At 40.8% G+C, this 20,337-nt stretch overlaps 1 protein-coding gene across 1 annotated transcript in view; it reads right to left on the reverse strand.

Moving 5' to 3' along the window:
* Positions 1-6,434: 6,434 nt before the first annotated feature.
* LOC143213065 (uncharacterized) overlaps positions 6,435-20,337 on the reverse strand; it is a 57,252-nt gene continuing 43,349 nt past the window's right edge. The window contains exons 5-6 of the mRNA XM_076432560.1: positions 17,949-18,063; positions 6,435-16,991 (exon numbers count right to left, since the gene is read on the reverse strand). Coding sequence (XP_076288675.1) covers positions 16,875-16,991; positions 17,949-18,063 — 232 coding nt within the window. The 3' untranslated portion in view covers positions 6,435-16,874. The remainder of the gene's footprint in view (positions 16,992-17,948; positions 18,064-20,337) is intronic.

Consider the following 20,337-nt stretch of genomic DNA (forward strand, 5'->3'; position numbering starts at 1 on the left):
CAAGTTACCTAGTTCTTCAATATTTCGTGTGAGAGCTGAAAATTGGATTAGAAGACCAAAATTTTGCACAGTAAATAAAATTTGAAGTTCTGCATGCTTAGGCGGAGATAATGATATGTAAATGCGTCTGGGGGAATTACAAAGGCGACAATTACGTCACAGAAACGACGGAAAACAACGACCCCTCAAACGTATTCCTTATCAACAGAGAATCGCAAATTTGTTCTGGCCCGTGAGCAGAGTCTCTTTGTCGCGTGGATTTCGCTAGCCAGGAAACGAAAACCACTAAAAAGAGCAGAAATTAAAGTATTCCAGCTTAGAGTTCGAACAAAGTCATCGTAAAGAACGCCACTCGAAGTCTGTTAGATAACGGAGAACGAATGTATCCAAGTTATGGAGATAACGGATAATTTAGTGTCCCCGAAAAGAGCCAGGGAAATAATATCGTTTCCGATTTTTGTCGAACGAAAGTCCTGGTTGAATGAAACACTGACATGTAAATGCATTTTTAACCACTCATTTTCAAAATAAAAAGGTTGGCTTGCGGAATCATCCCTCGCGCTGGAATATCGCGCCACGCACGTAAGCGAATTATTTAAAAAACGAAAGATAATGATTTCATAGTTGATTTTAGTGCTCGGGAATTGTGATCCACAATCGCTTCGATATACGGTCAGGACGAATTCAGCACATGCTAGACTTCGAAAAGGAACGAATTTAGACAAGCGAAACCCAATTTACTCGAATGCTTCATCAGCGTTGCGTACGTCGACCGAACCCGATCAGATTTCGAAACTTCTTACCCGCACGAAACCGCACGATTTTATTGGATTTTACTCGTTCTAACAATAAGTTATAAACCATCGCCTTTGCATTTTATGTTATTGCGTTAATCCCTTGCCCTAGAATATCGTGTCACACTCGTGTTGAAGATTTTGAACATAGTCTAATAAATATGTATATTATTAATCTCCTTATTTAAACCAAGATGAAATTCTATTTTGGTTTTGTTAATGTACAGTTATTGAAGAACACGTAGGCATACAAGGGAACCTTTTTTAGGGAACCTTTTTTAGGAAACCGTAAAATAAATCGTAGGGCAAGGGATTAACGCTAAACCTACCACTATAGGTCTACATGACCGGTTTTATGTTTTTCATTTTACGGTTATTGAATTTATGACGTCGCTTACGTGGAAATTGATTCGATAGATTTCTTTATCCAAGCACATATTGTATTAAAAATTGCACAAAATCTAAATAAATAGAGCCTTGTCGTTTTTAAAAATTGCACAAAATCTAAATCAATAGAGCCTTGTCGTTTTCGTATGGTAACATATTTTAATCGCTTTTAATGTCCGGTAGGTTTAGTGTTAACAATCGTACTATGCTTGTTGAATGAATTATTTCAGTGTATATTAAATATAAAGAATAGCACAATTATGAACACTTACTAACGAGCAAAAGTAACACAATTAACGTAAGTATCATTCTATTTATAATATAAAATTCATGTTAACTAGTATTCGGATAATTATTCGCTGAAGTAAGAAAACGAGAAGTTTGGTTAGGAGGTTAAGAGAAGATTGAGAAATCCTTGATGCTGTAAATCCTACTGTACATGTATTGCTCGAAACACAGTAGTAGTAACAGCTGAATGGGCGTTTCCGATGAAACCTATTCTATCGCTTGCTAAAAGGAGCCAATGAATCTGGAGGTTGTTTTAGGGAAAGCTTTCAACTTCGCGAGGGGCTAATTGCTTCTAAAGCTTAATTGATCTCAGTTCGGCGACTTCTTTTTCAAGCAGACACCACATCTCATCTGAAAACCCTCCCGAATTCCAACCAGGATGCTTGCCTCGAAAAAGCTGCTCCGAAAGAGCACGTTCGCAGTTTCGATCAGACACTGGATACTGTTTGAGAAAAAGCAAAGGCCCTTGGTGCAATACAAAAATCCTCGATACTTGTAGTTATGAGTTGACGTCACTGACAGACAAAATATAAGAATTTACGTATTGAACTTGATGTTTGTATAACTGCAGAATGCATTTTCCAATATTGAATGAAAAACGTCCAAGTATTCCGTAAATAATTTTACTGATGAGAGTCGAATATGTTAACGTTTCAGTTTGTGTATCAGCCTTCGACGACATAAAGAACAATTCTTATTAATATTATTTTACTAATTACTAAAAAGATCGTTTTCAATCCTCCTCACACTATAAAGAAATAATTCCGTCAGTCAAATAAGGATGGCCGTCAACGTGTTACTAAATTTATAAAATTGAAAATACTGTGCCATCCTGGTCGTTTTTCTTATATTAGCTTTACGAATCAATTTTTATCCTAAATGTATCTCAATCCGCAGTCTAATAATAATGCATATTGTAGGGCAAAAGGTTACCGACGAATTACGCTATAGACGGCATCGAAATGGGTTAATGAATGGATCCACCTCTAGTTCTAAAAATGGATGAAGCGAATATGTATAGGGAGCAAAGGAAAGTGTTCTGATCCAGAAATATCGTGACAATTCAACGTATACAATAATCTTGGTTAAAAAACAAAGATATCCTATAAAAATCCTACAAACTTTAACATAAACATTGTACAACAACTACTTCAATCTTCGTCTCCATTTCACTCACACCCAATTTCATCTTCGACGCGTTCGAGAAGCAAACTGTTGGGAGATCGGAGCCGTCAATTCCCAGAGCAACTACCACCCGGATGACAGACTTGTCGTGCAAATGGCAGCTATTAAGGGGCCATATACGCAACCGTCCATAACTATTCTGACGAACAATATATTGGAAACCACAATCGTCCGAAAATTCCTACGAGAGCACATTTTTAAATCGATTCGGAGATCCCATTTTGGGAATTTGGGAAATGTTGGCGATTTTCGATTTTTTTACATAATTTTGAATTGACCTCTGAACCTAACCAGATCTATCATAAAGCACAATCTGTTTCCTTTAATTTAAGCCTTCGAACGTTCAAAAATTCCTACGCAAACACATTCTACAATCGATTCGAAGATCCCCGTTACTATTTTGAGAATTTGGTAAAAGTTAGCGGTCACGTTTTTGGATTTTCTATCCTGATCTCGCGTTTCCCTTTTTAATTTAAGGCTCCATGTGTGCGGAAATTCCTCGGAAAAGGCTCTCGAAAATTTAATAGACCAGCTCCAAACAGTCGCGTAGCAAATCTATGGCGAATTCAGAAACGAAAACAAATGTTTGCGATGATGTCTATCCATGACAAATGTTTACACGTTCCTTGCAGTCAGAGAAATTTGCATTCATGGTTGCGTACCTTTATAGATAGCATCAAAACTACATGGCTCGTATGACATAGTGAGCCGTACGCCACGGAGTTAATCACTGTGTTATTGATGAACTTCTGTTACCGAAGGCCACTAAATTGACTTGTCACCAGCTCTGTTCTTCGTCGACACTTCTGACTCCTGTTTGACAAACTACTTTTGAATATTCGATTGTATTCTGTCTCCAATGACGAATACACTCCTGTCGAATGAATAAACTGAATGCAGCAAAGGATGGTAGCTTTAGACTTACAAATTGAGACTTTTGGAATTCAAGCCCGTGTCGTCTCGGATTATCCTGGGCCAAAAGCCAAGTTATTTTTCCACTTTTGCTACATTCTTTATATTGTGCACGATAAAATATCCTGTTCTTAACTTCTTCTCCAGCGGGTGCTGCTTGGATTTATATCGTATAAAAATTTCAATTTCTGCTGGTATTGGGATTTTAAAATTGTAAATTTTTCCCGGAATTCCATATTTCTAGAATATTCTAGATGCACCTTCGGATCAAGTTTTCTATGTGTTCCCATAGGAATTTTGCTCCTTTGAAGACTCAAGTTAAAGCCGGAAGATTGCACTTTGCGATAAAATTTTGTATGACAAAAATGCGTGGATGCAATTTGAAAAAATACAGAGATTATAAAAGAATTTTAAAACATCAATGTACTATCTGCAGCTTGTTAAAGTCGTTAAACTTGCTTCCATTTCTTGTAATTGATGGAAACAAGTTCTATTTTGCATGAAGATCCCCAGTCTAGTCATGAGGAACGACAAAAACTTTCAAGATGTTCTCGCATTTCTATTATGCAACAGTAACCGTCATCTAAATTGGAACGTGAATTAAAAAATGCCGAGAAACAATGGCTCGCCTCTCGAATAAGAAACAACATAATGAAAAGTCGCCGATAATAAAAAGACGGAATGAAAGTGGCATTTTCAGAGTCACGGTACATCGTGTTGGAAGCTCAGCGACGACTTTAATGAAACATCCCTCGATCCCATAAATCCGGCCTCGATCCTGGGAAGATCCAACCGGCGCGGCACACTGTAGGGCGTCCTATAATGTTGGACGTGGGGACGAAATTTCCAAGTTCAACTTTGAGAATTTGCGTACATTTTCAGGGAATGTTCCACAGTTTCTACGTTCGTATCACAATTTTCCATTCTTTACTTTACTTACAGTGGCGAAACTGAAATAAATTTCATTTTATTGGACATCTTTCAACGTGAAGCCTGATCAGGAAATGTTTCATATAAAAGTTTCTTCGTGTTTCTCGTAAAATAGGAAACAATTAAGTTAACGTTCAAATAATCTCAACCTGCAATTACCCCAACAGAAATAAATTTTTACCTTGTGAAATATCGGTCGACACTTTTGTCTATGGTTGAAACACTAGATTTAAATAGTTCGAGATTATAAATACTATATGCTAGAGAGAGAGTAATTAAAAAGTTAATGAAAGTAACAGATAAAAACAAACCAATACTGTGCGCATAAGACCGCACGACCGAAGCGAGGACTCGGCTCCCCCGAGTTTAGCGTTTCACCTCGGAGCGTGACGGATCAGACTCACCGCCCAGCAATTGCGTACGCGGCGTGTGTAAGGAAGTTTTTTCTTCAAAAGTAAATAGGCTAACTATATTCCTCTCTCGAAACGATTGTATTGGACATTTTAGCAAAACTGCGTTGTTTTCGAGATATTTAGACGTGAATGTGAACGTGCGATCTACGTATACGCAAGCAGCGATTTCAAAGACGAATGGAACGGACGTCTAAACGGTATTATTCTAAATGCGAGGTCGGCTCTTTCATAGGCAGCGCGGGAGTGCATTACGCGTATTAGCCGAAATCACGCGTCACAAAAGCGGCGCGATGTAACGCACGGTTGAATGCGGAGGCGGCGTATTAGAGCAGCGTAGAATTTCCGGCTTTCGAGCCGCTTTGAAAGGGAAATTATGTCCGATTTCGCTACTTCGATCGTTACGGACGAGCGTGTATTCGAGCCTAGGTCGGGTACATTACTCGTGTACGGTATCTTTTATACAGGACAAGCAGTCGAATAGTCAATGCCGTTGTCCTTACAGAATCCAATACCGACGACGAAATCAACCGGGCTCGCTGCTACACCGGAAAAAGTCGATCAGTCTTCCCTCGGTCACGGTCTTCCCGCGGATGTGCCCCAGGCCTCGTTTGATTAAGCGTAATTTCGCCGATGGGATTGGAAAAAGGTCAAATTCAATGCGCCACGGACTCGGAGAAATTAACCTCTCCAGAGCAGACTGGAGTTTTTTCGACGGTGTGATCGATCTGGTCACTTTCAGTATTCAATTAGAATACTTTGACTTCGGAGAGAGACGAATTGACCTAACCGTTCTGCTCTTACACGATTGTTCCGGAAGTGTGCAAAGAACATTGTTCGAAAAGTATTTAATCCGATTCTCGAGATTTGTCGATGTTTAAGTTCTGATTATTTCGTAAGACGAATACTGAAACTGGATTGATTTTAACTGTGTTCATTTTCCTCTAAGATATTATCACATGATGTACCAGGTGGGAAACTGACATTTTTTCCCTGGAAAATGATGCAGATTCAAACGTCTCCAAAAACTTCCAAAAGCTAGTTCTTTACCACGACTCCTTAAAAATTGATTCACGATTTTTTATGACAAATTCGAACGTCTGCAATTCTTTCTAATATCTTTTTCGTGAGTGAAACTACCACAGATGCGTAGATCGAAGCTACTTCTTTGCAACGACTTCTTAAAAATTGATGTACGATTTATTTTTGCAAATTCGAACGTCTGCAATTCTTTCTAATATTTTTTTCGTGAGTGAAACTACCACAGATGCGCAGATTGAAGCTACTTTTTTGCAACGACTTCTTAAAAATTGATGTACGATTTTCTTTTGCATATTCGAACGTCTGCAATTCTTTCAAATATTTTTTTCGCAAGTGAAACTACCACGGATGTGCAGATCGAAGCTACTTCTTTGGAACGACCCCTTAAAATTGCATGTACAATGAGAATTATGGAAGAGGAGAGAGGAACAAGTTCGGTCGTATAGAATACCTACGCGAGAAGGTAGGCAAAGAAGTGTGTCACCTGTTTAAAGAAAAATAATCGACTTTTATTGCGAATGTATTAAGTTACCTTACATTCAGTACCAGGCATTCCCGCCTGCGAACAATATTTTACACGGCGTCTTCCTACGATATTATAAATAAATATTCTCTTGCATGTGCATCATGTCGCGTCGATCCCCCGATGCGTTAAAAGGATTCCAACGAGCTCGTCCACTAATTTCATTTCCCTTTGAGGAAAATACACTTTCTCTATCGCAACCGGGAGAACGAAGCGACAGAGAATATCTCCCTACCATATTTACTCTCTCTCATCTCTCTCTCTCTCTCTCTCTCTCTCTCTCTCTCTCTCTCTCTCTCTCTCTCTCTCTCTCCGTCTATACAATTTCTACCACTCAAACACAACGGCGTGAATAAAATGTACAAATGACTTTTGCAAACGATAATACCTTTCGGTGTTAAAAATACACACACGATTCTACTACGCGCAAACACAATTTACTCTCTCTCTCTCTCTCTAGCTTACTCTCACATTTTCACCGTCTCTTTTGGCTATATACAAACGTAAATAGATATATACATTGAATGCGTATCGCATACACACACCGATGCGCGCGCGCGTCACAAGTCTATCAACAAGTCTGTATATACGTGTACACATAATTCATATACTCAATGCGCAGAATGCAACTATGTATTCGTTGCGGAATGCAACTGCATGGTTGGCCATTTGCGAACTCGATAGATTGTAAATATATCTGCTCTGTCACATAACTGCAAACCCTTTCATGCGAAAACATTATTACCAAACAGATGTTACACTTCAATTATTGTACAGATTTAATCTTTTGTGTAACACAACATTTGCATAACGTTGTACATCCATCGATTCCGTTTAAATCCGCAACAGTGCAACGTGTGTCCGTAGAATACGCGACACAGTTAGAACGTGGTTAAAGGCGCGCTAGCGGAAATATCCGAAACCTTTTGACGGCTCGCGAGAAAGATGCGGCAAGTGGAAAAAATTCAATTTTTTGAACCGAATCCGTTGTTTCATCGAATCGCAGCGATCCAAATCAAATTAAACAGAATTCTTCTTGCAATGTACAATATGCACCTCGCGTTTCCCTTAATGCTGAACAATAATACTTTTTGCGAACTCCGAATTTCTCTCCGCTACAATTGACATTTCCATCATACTCTATCACTTTCACAGCCGCGCAGTCACCTTCCTCTGCTCGCGAATTACGATCATGTAACGACATAATTCATGAACCCTCGGAGAGCGGGCATTTTTAACCTTTTTATTATTCGTAGCAATCCTTCCGAGTATGTCTTCGTACGCTCTTTTATTTTTCGACACCGAAAACCTTCCGATCCGCATGTTCGTTCGAAATATCAAATTCCGAATCAAACACTTGGACAAACGAAAGTTTCCGATGAAAATTAAATGGTCTTCTGTACAACTATTTCTGAAGAACGTAAGAGGGTTGAACTACGTTTTCAAAGAGTACAGTAGAGCCTCGTTCGTTGGAACACGTGGTGGGGATTATTTCGTAGAAATTCGTAGCCACGTTTTTCGGTCCCGTTTCGTGCAACGAGCGAGGTTCTACTGTATTAACTGACTTCCTCCATCCTGGCTGGAATAAGGAGAGCAGAATAACAATTTAAAATACTTCCCACTCGATGGATCAACAGAAACGCGAATATTTGTTCTCCGAGGGTCAAACGATGAAACACGACACCGACAAAGTGATAAGTAGACTGCGAATTTTCTAACGTTTAACTCAAAATCGACTTAAACTTTGAACGAACATTCTTCTAAATGTTTCCACCGTCTCCGACTCCTCGAAATTGGCTACGAACGCGCAAAATTGGCAGTCCTGTGACAATACACAGTGAAATTAGTCGTTCTCCGAACAAAAGGTGCGCCGGCGACGGATTCCCGCAAAACAAAAGGTGATGCTCGCTGAAAAATCAGCGTCGGCCGCACATTAATTAATATTACATGGATGGATCGCTCGAACGATCCATCTCGGCGCTATCTAGATCGCTACTATACATACAGGACTACGAATGATTAAATACATGTCTGTGACAAGACCCGAGTAAATCAGCTAGCGGGCGAACTTTTCGGTGGAGCCACTTTCAACTTCGCAGTATCGAGACTGTAATTCAAGTTTCTGGGATATATGCACGCCCTCGATCCTCCGAAACTTTTCAACAATTTCAGACTTTCGACGGCGCGTAGACGTTCAACGAATATATCCGCATTATCCTACGGAGCACGAAGTCCGTTGTACAGACGACGCTCGCTTCCTCGAGCACGCGTGCCGGGAAAAGCTGCATCGTAGAAAAAGTGTGATAGCGGAAAATTGTTTATAGTCGGATGAGCCTCGTCTCTTTGGCGGATGTCCGTACGAGCGTCAATCCGAATGCGAAATGCAAATTTCGAACGCGAACTTTGCGGTAACTCTTTGCCACACGTGCGCGCGATCATCGGTCTCGATGACTCTGGTATGGTTAAACACGAATACTCATTTTCTACGGGTGTCCTGCACCCATGCACACTGACCAACAATGCTGAATTTATGCTTGAACATTTATTCACAATGAAACTTGATGTGATGGTTAAATCAAACTTGTGCAACATCGATAAATAGCTACGTATTTTGGGAAAAAGTATGATTTACATTTAAATCACCGTGAATAAATGTGCTACATACATTGAAAATTGGAAGGCTTCAGTGTTTCGCAGTGGAATCGAACAATTTTCAAGGAAAATGTATTTTAGTGAGGAGGTCCTTGATTGCATCCTTCTTACATTTATGTCAACACTGCCAAGCTATTAAAATTATTAAAGAAATTATCGCAGTTGCTGCAGGAAGTATATATTATCCACAAAGATTTTGCCTGTTCATTTTAATCGTTATACAAGAATACGAACTGCCAAGAGGTACTCCAGAGAGGAAAGATTGAAGTCTGAAACCTCCTCTGTTTCACTAGCAAATGGTGGCCATTTGCTGCCTCGTGGGAACATGATCAGGGGAATACCGCAGCTAAACAAGATGTCGGATTGCAGTTGAAGGAGTTAACCAAGAAAATGGAATGGAACAACGTGATCTTTCGAAGGAGACGGTCATGATTAGCCTTGAGGCATCTTTTAGGAATAATTGTGGTAGCAGGGAACTTTGCCGAGATCTAATTTATAGCTGTGCCTGCGGAAGAGCATGCGAATTTCTGCAACGAGAGGGAAGATTCGTAAGATTGAGGGGACGTGACTTCTACTTTTATCAGATTTTAATCTCTTGACAAACTTTGACAATAATTATTTATCGAAACGAAAACTAAACAAATAGTTCGGCACTGGATAAAATGGACATTCAACGAGAAAATGAGTATTCTTCTGAAATCGCGTATAAAAGAAGCTTGAATTCTGCGTCTTTAAACTTCACAACGCTTGCCAATTTATTCGCTATCGCAAAGATAAAGCTACGCAACGTCACCGTACGAAAACTAGACGCTTCTTTCGTACGCGTTGCTCGATTTTTCCGGGACACATCGACACTAATTGATGTATGAGATGCATTGTTATACAACTAACAATTCACTATCGGTAGATAATGTGTTAATAATTTGATCTTGCGTAGGAATCAAACTAAATCATTTAGATTGATCCATAGTAAAGAATCGAACTGGTAGTGTTGGCAGAGATAATAAGTTAACAATAAATAGATACGAGATTAAATTAAGTATAAATTCCAGAAACTGACTCCGAATACTTGGACACAAAAGATTCTCACACTAATTGTGTTAAAGCTTTGGACTCCGTTACACGGACGTTCACGCGAATATTCATTCGACGTCTGCGAGATAGATGATCGAATTTGCGTTTCTTTCCACGAGGAATCGGACGCGTTATCGGGAAGCTCGATTGACGGTTAAGCATACAATGTATTTTTGAAATGTGTATACCCCTCGTTTTTGCATTGTTTTTGATATAGTGGCGCGATTTTGCTCTCGCAAATAGAATAAACTGCGCGAAATCGAAACAATTCATATCCTCCGGTTTGACGTGGCGCGATAAAGCTTTACCCGTTCTTCATAATTTTTTCCGATCGCGTTTCAAGCCAATATATTATTCTGATTATGTTTTCAACGTGTTAACCGTGGACTGCGAAATTCAATCAGTCGATCCAAGATTTATCTAAAACATACAATTATTATATTCAATTGCAATTGTTTCAAAATTTCTTCGTTTCAATACTTCAAAGAATTTTATCGTCATGTTTAAGGAACTCCTTGAAAAGACTCCAATATTCTGCATCAACTTTTCTCGATCGACTTTTACGCGTGAACGTGTTTATTATTGTTTTCGTATCAGTAATTTCTGTACAGTGGCAGTTGCATATGTGATAAACAAATTCGCTCGGCTGAGTCTCGAAAATATTTACTGCTTTGCAGTCATTTGCAGTCGTTCCCGTCGCTGCGTTAAAAACAACGTTTTGTAGTGGGAACCCGCCGGAATACCAACGCCGATTCATCGAACATAATCGAACTAATAAAAGCGCAGAGATTGTATAATTCTCGGCTGGTTCGTTGGCAAATATTTACAGATAAAACATAATGAAGCACCGTTCGTACGAGTTAATTGAATGTTCGATAACGCGCGATTTGCCGCGCCATATTGGACGCGACTTGAACAAGTAATCTTCATCCGTATTATACGCTGTGAAAGCTGGTCTTTGTATACACATTTCACGCTACTGCATCAAGGAACAATAATCCAGTGGGATGTCTGTCGACAGACGTATTCACGACCGCCTAATATTCTATATCAAACGAACACGAGGCAACAAGTGTCTTCGTTCTTCGATGATCTTTTGATCGTGATCGACGCTGAATATATCTCGGGGGCTAGTACGTAGAGAATAAGCAACGGAGGAATTTCATTGAAGAGGTAATAACCATTCGACACGTTACTGGTTCATCGAATTTCCTGGGATGAAGAATGTGCTACAAACAGAGACGTGCGGGATGAGTCTCGAAAGTATCCGGTTGCCTATGTCTCTCTTCGGGGTCCCGAAACTACAGTGGCCGAAATTTCTATGAAGTCATCTTCTTTTTCATAGATATTTTATAAATATCACCATTTTTGTTGATTTATTATTTACGTTTGTTTTGATTTTCTTCTGTGTGGTGCAGAAGTTTCTATAAAGTCACTTAGTGTTTCTCTGTATTCTGAGCAGAGAACTACGGAAAACTGCGAATATTCTAAAAGTATTAGTTTTAGAACTCACAGAAATCCTGTTTGTTATAATTTGGTTCAGGTGTATGAGAATGCCGAGAGGAAAAGTACTAACAAGTGAAGAAAAAGCATCAATCGATGCTTATAAAGATATGAGCTTCTCTAATCGCGCAACTGTGATTAATAATTATATCAATTTACGTGAAAATTACGGAAAAAATCATCTTAAAGGTAGTAATAAAAAATAGTCAAAGAGACAACATTCAATATTAATGAGGTCTGCAGCCAAGGAAAGGAAAAATGCAGCACAATTTCGAGCTGAATTGGAGCTCCCAGTAACAACAAGACGTGTGCAACAACTTTTGAATTCTTCTGGATAAAAATACAACGTAAACCAGGCCTTAAAGAAGTACATAAACCGGCCCGTATTGATTTCGCACGGGCACAAAACACAGTGACTTTATAGAAATTTCGGCCACTGTATACGACTACGTACGAACGTATCGAGAAACTATCCGACTACCTGCAAACATCTTGACCCGGACCAGGTACACTAATAGATCCGGATTCAGATAATTGCCTTGAAGCCAAGATTAAATTATCCACGACATGACAGTAATGGGAAAAATGCTATTGCCTGTTGAGGAGTGTCGCAGCACCGTGAAGCTAAAACGTCAGAGGAGCTCTATCTTATTCTGTATAAATGTTTATGGAGACTGCAATTGTAATATATATTTTGTTTTATTACTTGTTCATTTTTACTCTCCAGTTTAGTACGATTTTAATTTATTTCAGATCTGCAAGGGCTACTATCTCGGAAGATAAGATTCTATTTTATTCCACTTACTCAAAATTTATCTAAAAAAATTGAAGATTGTATATATAAACATCCGCAGTCTACTTATTATTTTAGATAGCGCTGACTGACATTTTGAATTATCTTGTGACGTCAGTTGGGGGCACTTTTCCCGATGCCGGGTCTATAAATATACACATGGTCCGAGTATCATATTTTCGGGAGTCCGCCTACTCGCCCGCACGTCCCTGGCTATAAATGAAAGCGAACACGAGAAACCTAAAAATGACTAGCAATTTTAGAGTAATAATTTAAGGAAATAAATAAATAAAGACACTCGATGTACCTTACACGATAACGTTGCCGTTTAATTGGAACTGGCTTTCCAATTAACCTTCGAACACTTCAGAGAGAATGGGGTTGCACACCCCCGAACCCATAAATCGAAAAATTAAAAATTTCAACTATTTCTTTCGTATGAAAAAACTCGGACAAAACTGTACACTGTCAGTCTGACACATTCATAGCAAATACTGCTGTATAAAATTTAGCAAACTCCAAATTTTATCAATACCCTTTTCCACTTGTTCCATAAGAAAAACATTTATGGAATTAACAAATTTTCACTTATCTTCTCTCCACATATCAAATGGTTCTTAAAAATTTGAATTCTCGTTCAGATTCACAGTGTAATCAGCATAGAAGACCTTGTCTTCCGTGCACAGTGGTCTCGAATCATGTTTTAGAAGTTCAAGATATCATTAGAGATGTTTAAATGTTCTGCGAGTATGACGATTAATATATCTTTTGGCTAAAAAACAGAAATTTGTATGGCTCTTGAATTTTTAAAAAATATACTTAGTGGACCACTGTGCCACACGAATGCGAGTTCAAGAGTCCCGTGCCCCCTCTATTTTTCAGAAGTCGAGTTGGAAACGACACGTATTCGAAATGTCCAAAACCTCCGTTCGACCATGAGTTTTCCGCGAGGGTAACATATGCCTCGCGATCAGGCCACGAAAGTGATTTACCTGCCCTCCTCGGATATTCGCTGTTTTCTATTTAGAGCGCGTTCCGGGCCGAACTGGAAACGGTACGTGCGCGCAAATCAAACCCCGTCGAAGCAGCTGACACTCGATCCATTTCCTCGTCTTTCCTATTTCGGTGTCCGTTTCCGTCCCTTCCAGTCGTGTTTGCCGGTTCGTCAGCTGGTGGGTGGCAAGAGGCCGACGGAGACCGATAATCTTTCACAATAAACGTATTCGCAATCTGTTTTTCTTCCTTTCCGATTCTATCCTTCCCTCCCGCTTACAATAAAAGGCCTGATCGCAATACGATTCTCCTACCCGACATCAAATCTCAGATCTTCTGGTTCTAGATCTTCCGTATCTATCATTAAACGCGTTTCCCAAAACGCAACCGGAAGTCCTATCAAAGAAACCGATCCGACAGACGATTGCTCTCTTCTGTGTCACGATCCTTTATCAATTGTTTCCTCGTTGGAGCGCGACGTGTAACAAAGTAGCTTCAAAGAACGCGGCGAACAATTCCCCGTTGTCGTCAGAAGAACCGTGTCCAATCCGTTCTCGTTTCTTGTGCGACCCCATTAATCTTTAAAGAATTCGCGAAGCGATCCAGCTGCAAGAAGCGTTAACAGATTCTTTTTAGGAAGCGTCTTGTCCTGGCCATCGTCGACGACAGCGTACTCATGCGAAGCCTCAGTATCGCATCGCAGCAATGGAAGAGCACGAGTTCGTGTAAACGCTCGTCTTCAGAACTTGGCATACGGTACGCTTACAAAACACTTTCGATAAGCAGTTCGAGGATCTCGCGGGGACGCATTTGGCTCTCAGAATTTCGATGAAACTTCCACTAACCCACCGCGCTGGAAGCGATTCCTTTTCAAGAGGAGAATCGGCTCTTCGGCCCGTTATCCGGCTCGTGCCCGCGCAGATAACCGTGTAGAAGCACGTACCGGAAGAACATCGTCCCCTCGCCTTGTCATGGCCTGGTCCAGGGCTTCTCTTTTTGCTTCCTTCCAGTTCGCTTGCGCCGCGAGAGCGATATACTCTTCTGCATGGCGAACGACGACAATTCCTCTTCATGCTGACACGTTTCTCGCGATATTCTCCACGACCCAGCTGAGAACGATTGATCGCACTAGCCCCGGCCCCCATCGGTCATCCTCCAACGCGACAAAATAACGTATCGACTCGCCAGTCGGCCCACTATACTTCCAGTTATTGTTTGCCCCTTCGCCGGCCGTCCATCGCACGTCGGCTCCAGATCCTTGGCAGTTTCGGAAAGGCAAAACTCGGAGACAATGGTGACTTGCGCTCCGAGAATTTTCGTATCAGATCTAGCCCGAACGTATTTACTCATGAAACAATCGCCCATTCTAATTGTTGGTTTGTTTAGGGTCAATTTGTCTGTCGTCTTCATCTTGGTTCTTCGTTTTTAACACTTCCCTTAACAGTTGAGTGTAATCTTCAGATGGTTTGATGTTGGTACACTTTTTCTGGCATCTTGCTTTAACAACGCAGTCTTCATGGAAACGGTCCCACGTCCATCATTCCCTTGTCACCACTCCCTGGATATCTGATTCCGAGCTTGCTCGACGACTGCATAATCAATGAAGGATCCCAAACAACCTCCTACTTTCGAGTTTTACGTTCTTCACGTTCGCTTGAGAATGCCACTTGGATGTATATTAAATAGTACGGATGATTCGCCTTTAGCCGACTCTGTTTCGTTGTGTTACATCGATCGAATAGCCTGCGGAGTCTTTCTTTCATTCACTCCTTTGAGAACCTCTTCCGGACCTGCTAAGCCGCATCTTCTCAGCTTCCCGTAGGACTCTGAGGAGTTTCTCGTGTTCCGTTGACACCGTTTTCAATACCGTTCCCCCAAGACAGAATTGTTCGTTATAAAAGGGTCACCGCTATTATCGGGAGATAAGATGGAGAGTGCTCGTGGAGACACTTCGTTTGCGGGCTGAAGGAATCGCGTGATCGTCGGCTGATAAGATAACGATCCCATTTCACCAAACATCATCCCGTTCTTCCTAAAAGAAAGTCATTTCCGAATAATCGAAACTCGAAAGCAGGTTCAGTTTCAAAAACAGTTGGAAGACAAGATGGAGAGCGTTCTTCGCGAAGATACATCGTTTGCGGGCTGGAGGAACCGCGTGGTCGTCGGCTGATAAGATAACGATCCCATTTCACCAAGCATCATCTCGTTCTTCCTGCTGTTGCAGTCCTGTCTGGTAGAAGAAGGACTTCTCCGAATAATCGAAACTCAAAAGCAGATTCGAAGGCAGCACGAGAACGACGCGGCTCTTCGGTCGAACATTTCCAGGAAGTAGAGTCGCTCGGAATTTCCGCGGTCCCTGAAATATTCAGATCCTGTACGGTTCCACGTTGCTCGAAAAAACAGGAGACTCAGCGTTCCAGGGCAAGGTAGAAACGAAAAGCGTAGAATAGTCGACGACTTTCTTACGGTCTTTCTTTTTTCTTCGGGCAACGACCGCCTTCAGTATTCATAGGTCTTCTTCTGGTCGTGCCGTATCGTGCACACACGAGGTAATCATTCCTACCTCGTTCGGCCACGAGGGGAAAACTATCTGGAACTGGAAAATAATCGATATTCCGGTATTCGAACGTCCTCGTATGAGAGTAGAACGCACGTCGTTGATTCGACCGTTTCGTTGCGGCGTTCAACGAAATTGTACAAAGTCCAGGTGTTCCTCAGAGTGTTCGGATTAGAACAAGTTATTCGTCGAAGTAGAGGGAAACGTAACCGAGGCGCGACAGTTGTCGAAAACAGTTGAACGTGGTAATTTCTTATTCCCGACACACACTTGGTCCGTCCAGGTATCCAAATATCCAGACCGAACGACGAACAGTTGAACGGACACGTGTCTTTCAATTGGCCGATTAAGCTCTCCGCGGTGTGTCTGAAAGCACGTTCTCCCCTCTTTGTTTCCGAGGAAGCTCGAGCTCCGGCGTCAAAGAGAAACACTTGCCGCACGAGTGCAGAGGGGAGAGAAGTTGCAAACTTTCGTCTTTCCTCGCAGTGTCGTTGCTTTGATCGTCCTTCCTCGATTCTGTAGAGCTTGGCTACCTCCGACTTTTCTTCGTCTCCTTTCCTCTTTTCTTCTATCATCGTGATCCTCCTCCTCCGTTCCTCTCGATACTCGATGCGCTTGGCTCGCGCCCCGCGTGTATGTGTGTTGTGTGTATGTGTGGCTGGGGCGAGCAAGCTCTTTTTCTCTCGCTGGTTCCTCTTCGGAAAATAAAACAAAACTATATACGCTGGCGAATCTGAAGCAGAGAACGAACGGAGGGCCCCTGGTTTCAGCACGGCGCTCGTGGTGTACGGAAATCGTTCCCTTTTTCCGGCTACGAGTGGTGCTTAACCACTTACGTGAAGTACCTCGCGAGCAGAACCAACGCCACAGGTACCGCTGTCAGTATCCTGGAGATGCTGGCGCCACTGCCAATCCCGCACACCTTCTCCGTGAACGGCTTGCAGTACGTCTGTAACCAAATCACGTCATCGCCTCGTTACCTAACGTCCTCAAGCGGCTGATTGACATGCCAAGCGCCAGCGCATGCGGAAGCTCCAAGAAATCTAATCAAGTTTTTCGTTAATCCCGTAACCGATTAGTGGATGAGGCGGCAGACAGGTTAACCCTTAGGACTCAAGTGGCACCACTAAAAATTGTGCCAATAAACACTTAAGGGGGAAGCCTTTCTCGATAATGCAAAGATGGCGTTTTTCAGTAGTCAAAAGCGCTAGGTAAACGATCAATCTGGGCCGCGATCGCACTCAGAAGTCCTATTTTTACGTTTACGAGGCGTAATTTGCATTATTCGGCAGCATGCCGCTGTCGCAGCTTTATGAAAATAGCTACGTGCGCGGCGTTATGCTTCCGAATAATGCAAATCACGCCTCGTAAACGTAAAAACAGGACTTTCGAGGGCGATTGCGGTCTAGATTGATCTTTTGTCTGGCGCTTTTGACACACTTGCAATCCTGGAAACGCGAGTCTACCCCCTTAAGTATTGCACGAGGTGTTATATCAATTTCATATCCCCCAAATTTAAAAAATCGTGGAGAACGGAAATGTTCTGGATCGGAAGAAATGTTCAATTTTCCAGTTGAAATAGCTCCGAGTGCAAAGGGTTAGAAGATTTGAATCGATCTGTTAGAAGAAAAGCTAAAGGAATTAGACGATGTCAATTTTCTTATTAAATTGTTGGAGGAAGGAAGAGATTCCTAAGTGGTTCCTGGGTCTTGGAATTAGTTACGATTATATAAGCCGTTACGCATGCATGATGGAAAGAGGCTTATGATTTTTCGAGAGCTTGAAAATTGTAGGACAAGGTGGATATTCTAAAATATAAAACGGACAGTTTGTAGTATTACATGAGTACAGGTATCTCATAATGGTAACAGCACAGTCTCCCCAACAAAGGCTAGCAAATATTTACCCCTAACAGCGAGCCTGACACTCTGTCAAGGAACTCCTTTGTAAATTGAGCTGTGTCATCGCCACAATGTCGACGAGCCGTGTGGTGCGAACAATCCAAATACTCCTTGAAGCCGCTGAAACAGACATACGCAACAACTCTCTTCATTACATTCAATTATCGAGAAGCTATACATGTACATCCTATACAGATATGTGAATGTATACATCCTGTATACGCAGTTATGTGTACATACATGCACGGTATACCGGTTATCGGATATTTCGTCGTACATTTAATTTATCAGCCACCTTTTTATTACATTTCGTATGAAGCGCGTTGAAACTTGCAGCTTCCACGCGGAAGAACGCAGAAGGAATTATGAAATTTAATTGAGTATGTGTATGTTTCCGATTTCGCGTTAAAAATTCCGTTTTAACTTTACCGTGTTACATACAATTGTGTTACATGACAGGATATTTAATTAAAAATGTAAATTTAATCTGATGCGATGCTACCTTCCGTTCTTTTTCTCCCTTAATTGGGGGAATTGCATGAACAATGTTACTATCAGAATTCATCACAACTTTCAAATAATAAAATTATATTATTGGACGATAAAACTTGATGGAAAATTAAAGAATACATTTTGTAATTTTTGTTTTATTATGCTACAAAATATTAATTGTAACAGCACCACGATTCTTTTACATACATCGAAATATCGACTGATTTGTATAAATTATCGCCCAGTATCTCATTAAACGTTTAAACTTGTTCGTGAATTAATATTGACAGAGATAATAAATGTTTATTGTGTTGCAGTTATCGATAAATATGGGTTTTATATTATAAATGTGGGGTGATATTTAATCTGTAAATTCAAAGTGAGCATACACATTAATATGTAGACAGCGGATCTTTATAAAAATGTTTTATGTGATTTACAACAAACTGGAATGAAATATATAATTGAAATAAAATACGACACGTGTCGAATTTGAACTTTTCCGTGGAAAACATTCCCATCCAAAATTCACGAAAACTACATACTATTCTGCTTAATGAGGATTATCTGGCTATTGTGAATTACATAAACGCAAATTGTCTCATGAGAAGATGAAGTGGCATTGCCATCGTAAAACAAAATAATAATTTTAAACAGGAAAATCCCATAATCCGTAAAGCCGCTCAAAATGTGCGCATCAAAGAAGAACAATCAAATTACTCGCGAAAATAAGAAACACAAATAACAATATACACCCAGTCGACTTAACATTTTCTACGTTTGTTGATGGACTTTGATGCTTATTTTGCGGCTATTTGCCTTAGAGATTAATTTCACTTCATGTTCTGTCTTCTTTCATTTAGAAAATCTCGATGTTTGTAAGTGTGTTAATTAACACTTAACCTACCGACCATCAAAAGTGACTAATGTGTATTGGTACTATAAAAATAACAAGATTTTTATTTACTGCAGTCAAAAAATGTATTCAATCAATTCCCATGAAAACACCTTTACAATCTCAATAATCGTGAAATGAAAACTCTAAAATGGGTCATTTGGCCCCTCGTGATAGGTTTAGTGTAAAAGTACTATAAAAGCAGGCTAGAATTTGTTCACGGTTGTTCTTGAGGAACGTATCCATCGTGTAAAACGGAACATGCCGTATAATATTTTTCCTTCCGTCGTAAACGGCTAATATCGGAGGAAACGGTAAACTTTTGTGCGGCCGTGTAGCCAGCTAAATGGAACGCTCGAGAATGGCGAGAAATTTAAGGGTCATTCGGACGGGATCGTAAAAAAATGGTTGAAGTCGGTTGCTTTTGAAGGACATAACAATAAAATTTTATCCCGGCGTCGAATCTATATGTTGCTGCCTACTCCAGTTTCCGGTTGGGTAATGACACGAGGAAACTTGAAGCGGAATAAAAGCAACACGGGTAGCAAAAAGGTTTATGGGTCCCGCTTGTCCGAAATTCAGGGCGGGAAAACAACCGATCGTAAACAATGATATCAAAGATCGGCGAGTGCGGCGAGAGGCAAAAAACACGCGCGATAAAAAATGGAAGAATAATATTCGATGTGCGTTACGGCCAGGCGTTGCACGAATCCGTGTGCGCGGCTGTCTTTAGCTAGCTGACCCTTTTTTCCTCTTTCTTTTTTTTACAGACTCGCATAAACACGAAACAGGAGAGAAGGCTTTTCACACTGATGGTCGCACAGAGGGTAGAATGACATTAGCTTATCTGTACCACGGTCTGTTGCAGCTTTTGAAATTGTGCATCATCCGCTGGGGAAAGAACTGCTGAAGGGACGGAGAAGGGTCTAGGAAAGAGAGGACTGTAGTGGCACACAAACGGAATGGGAGAACAATCGCCACCAGAATGAAACGCGCATTAAAATGGA

Source organism: Lasioglossum baleicum, chromosome 10 (genome assembly GCF_051020765.1).
Source record: "Lasioglossum baleicum chromosome 10, iyLasBale1, whole genome shotgun sequence".
In the NCBI taxonomy this organism is placed as follows: domain Eukaryota; kingdom Metazoa; phylum Arthropoda; class Insecta; order Hymenoptera; family Halictidae; genus Lasioglossum; species Lasioglossum baleicum.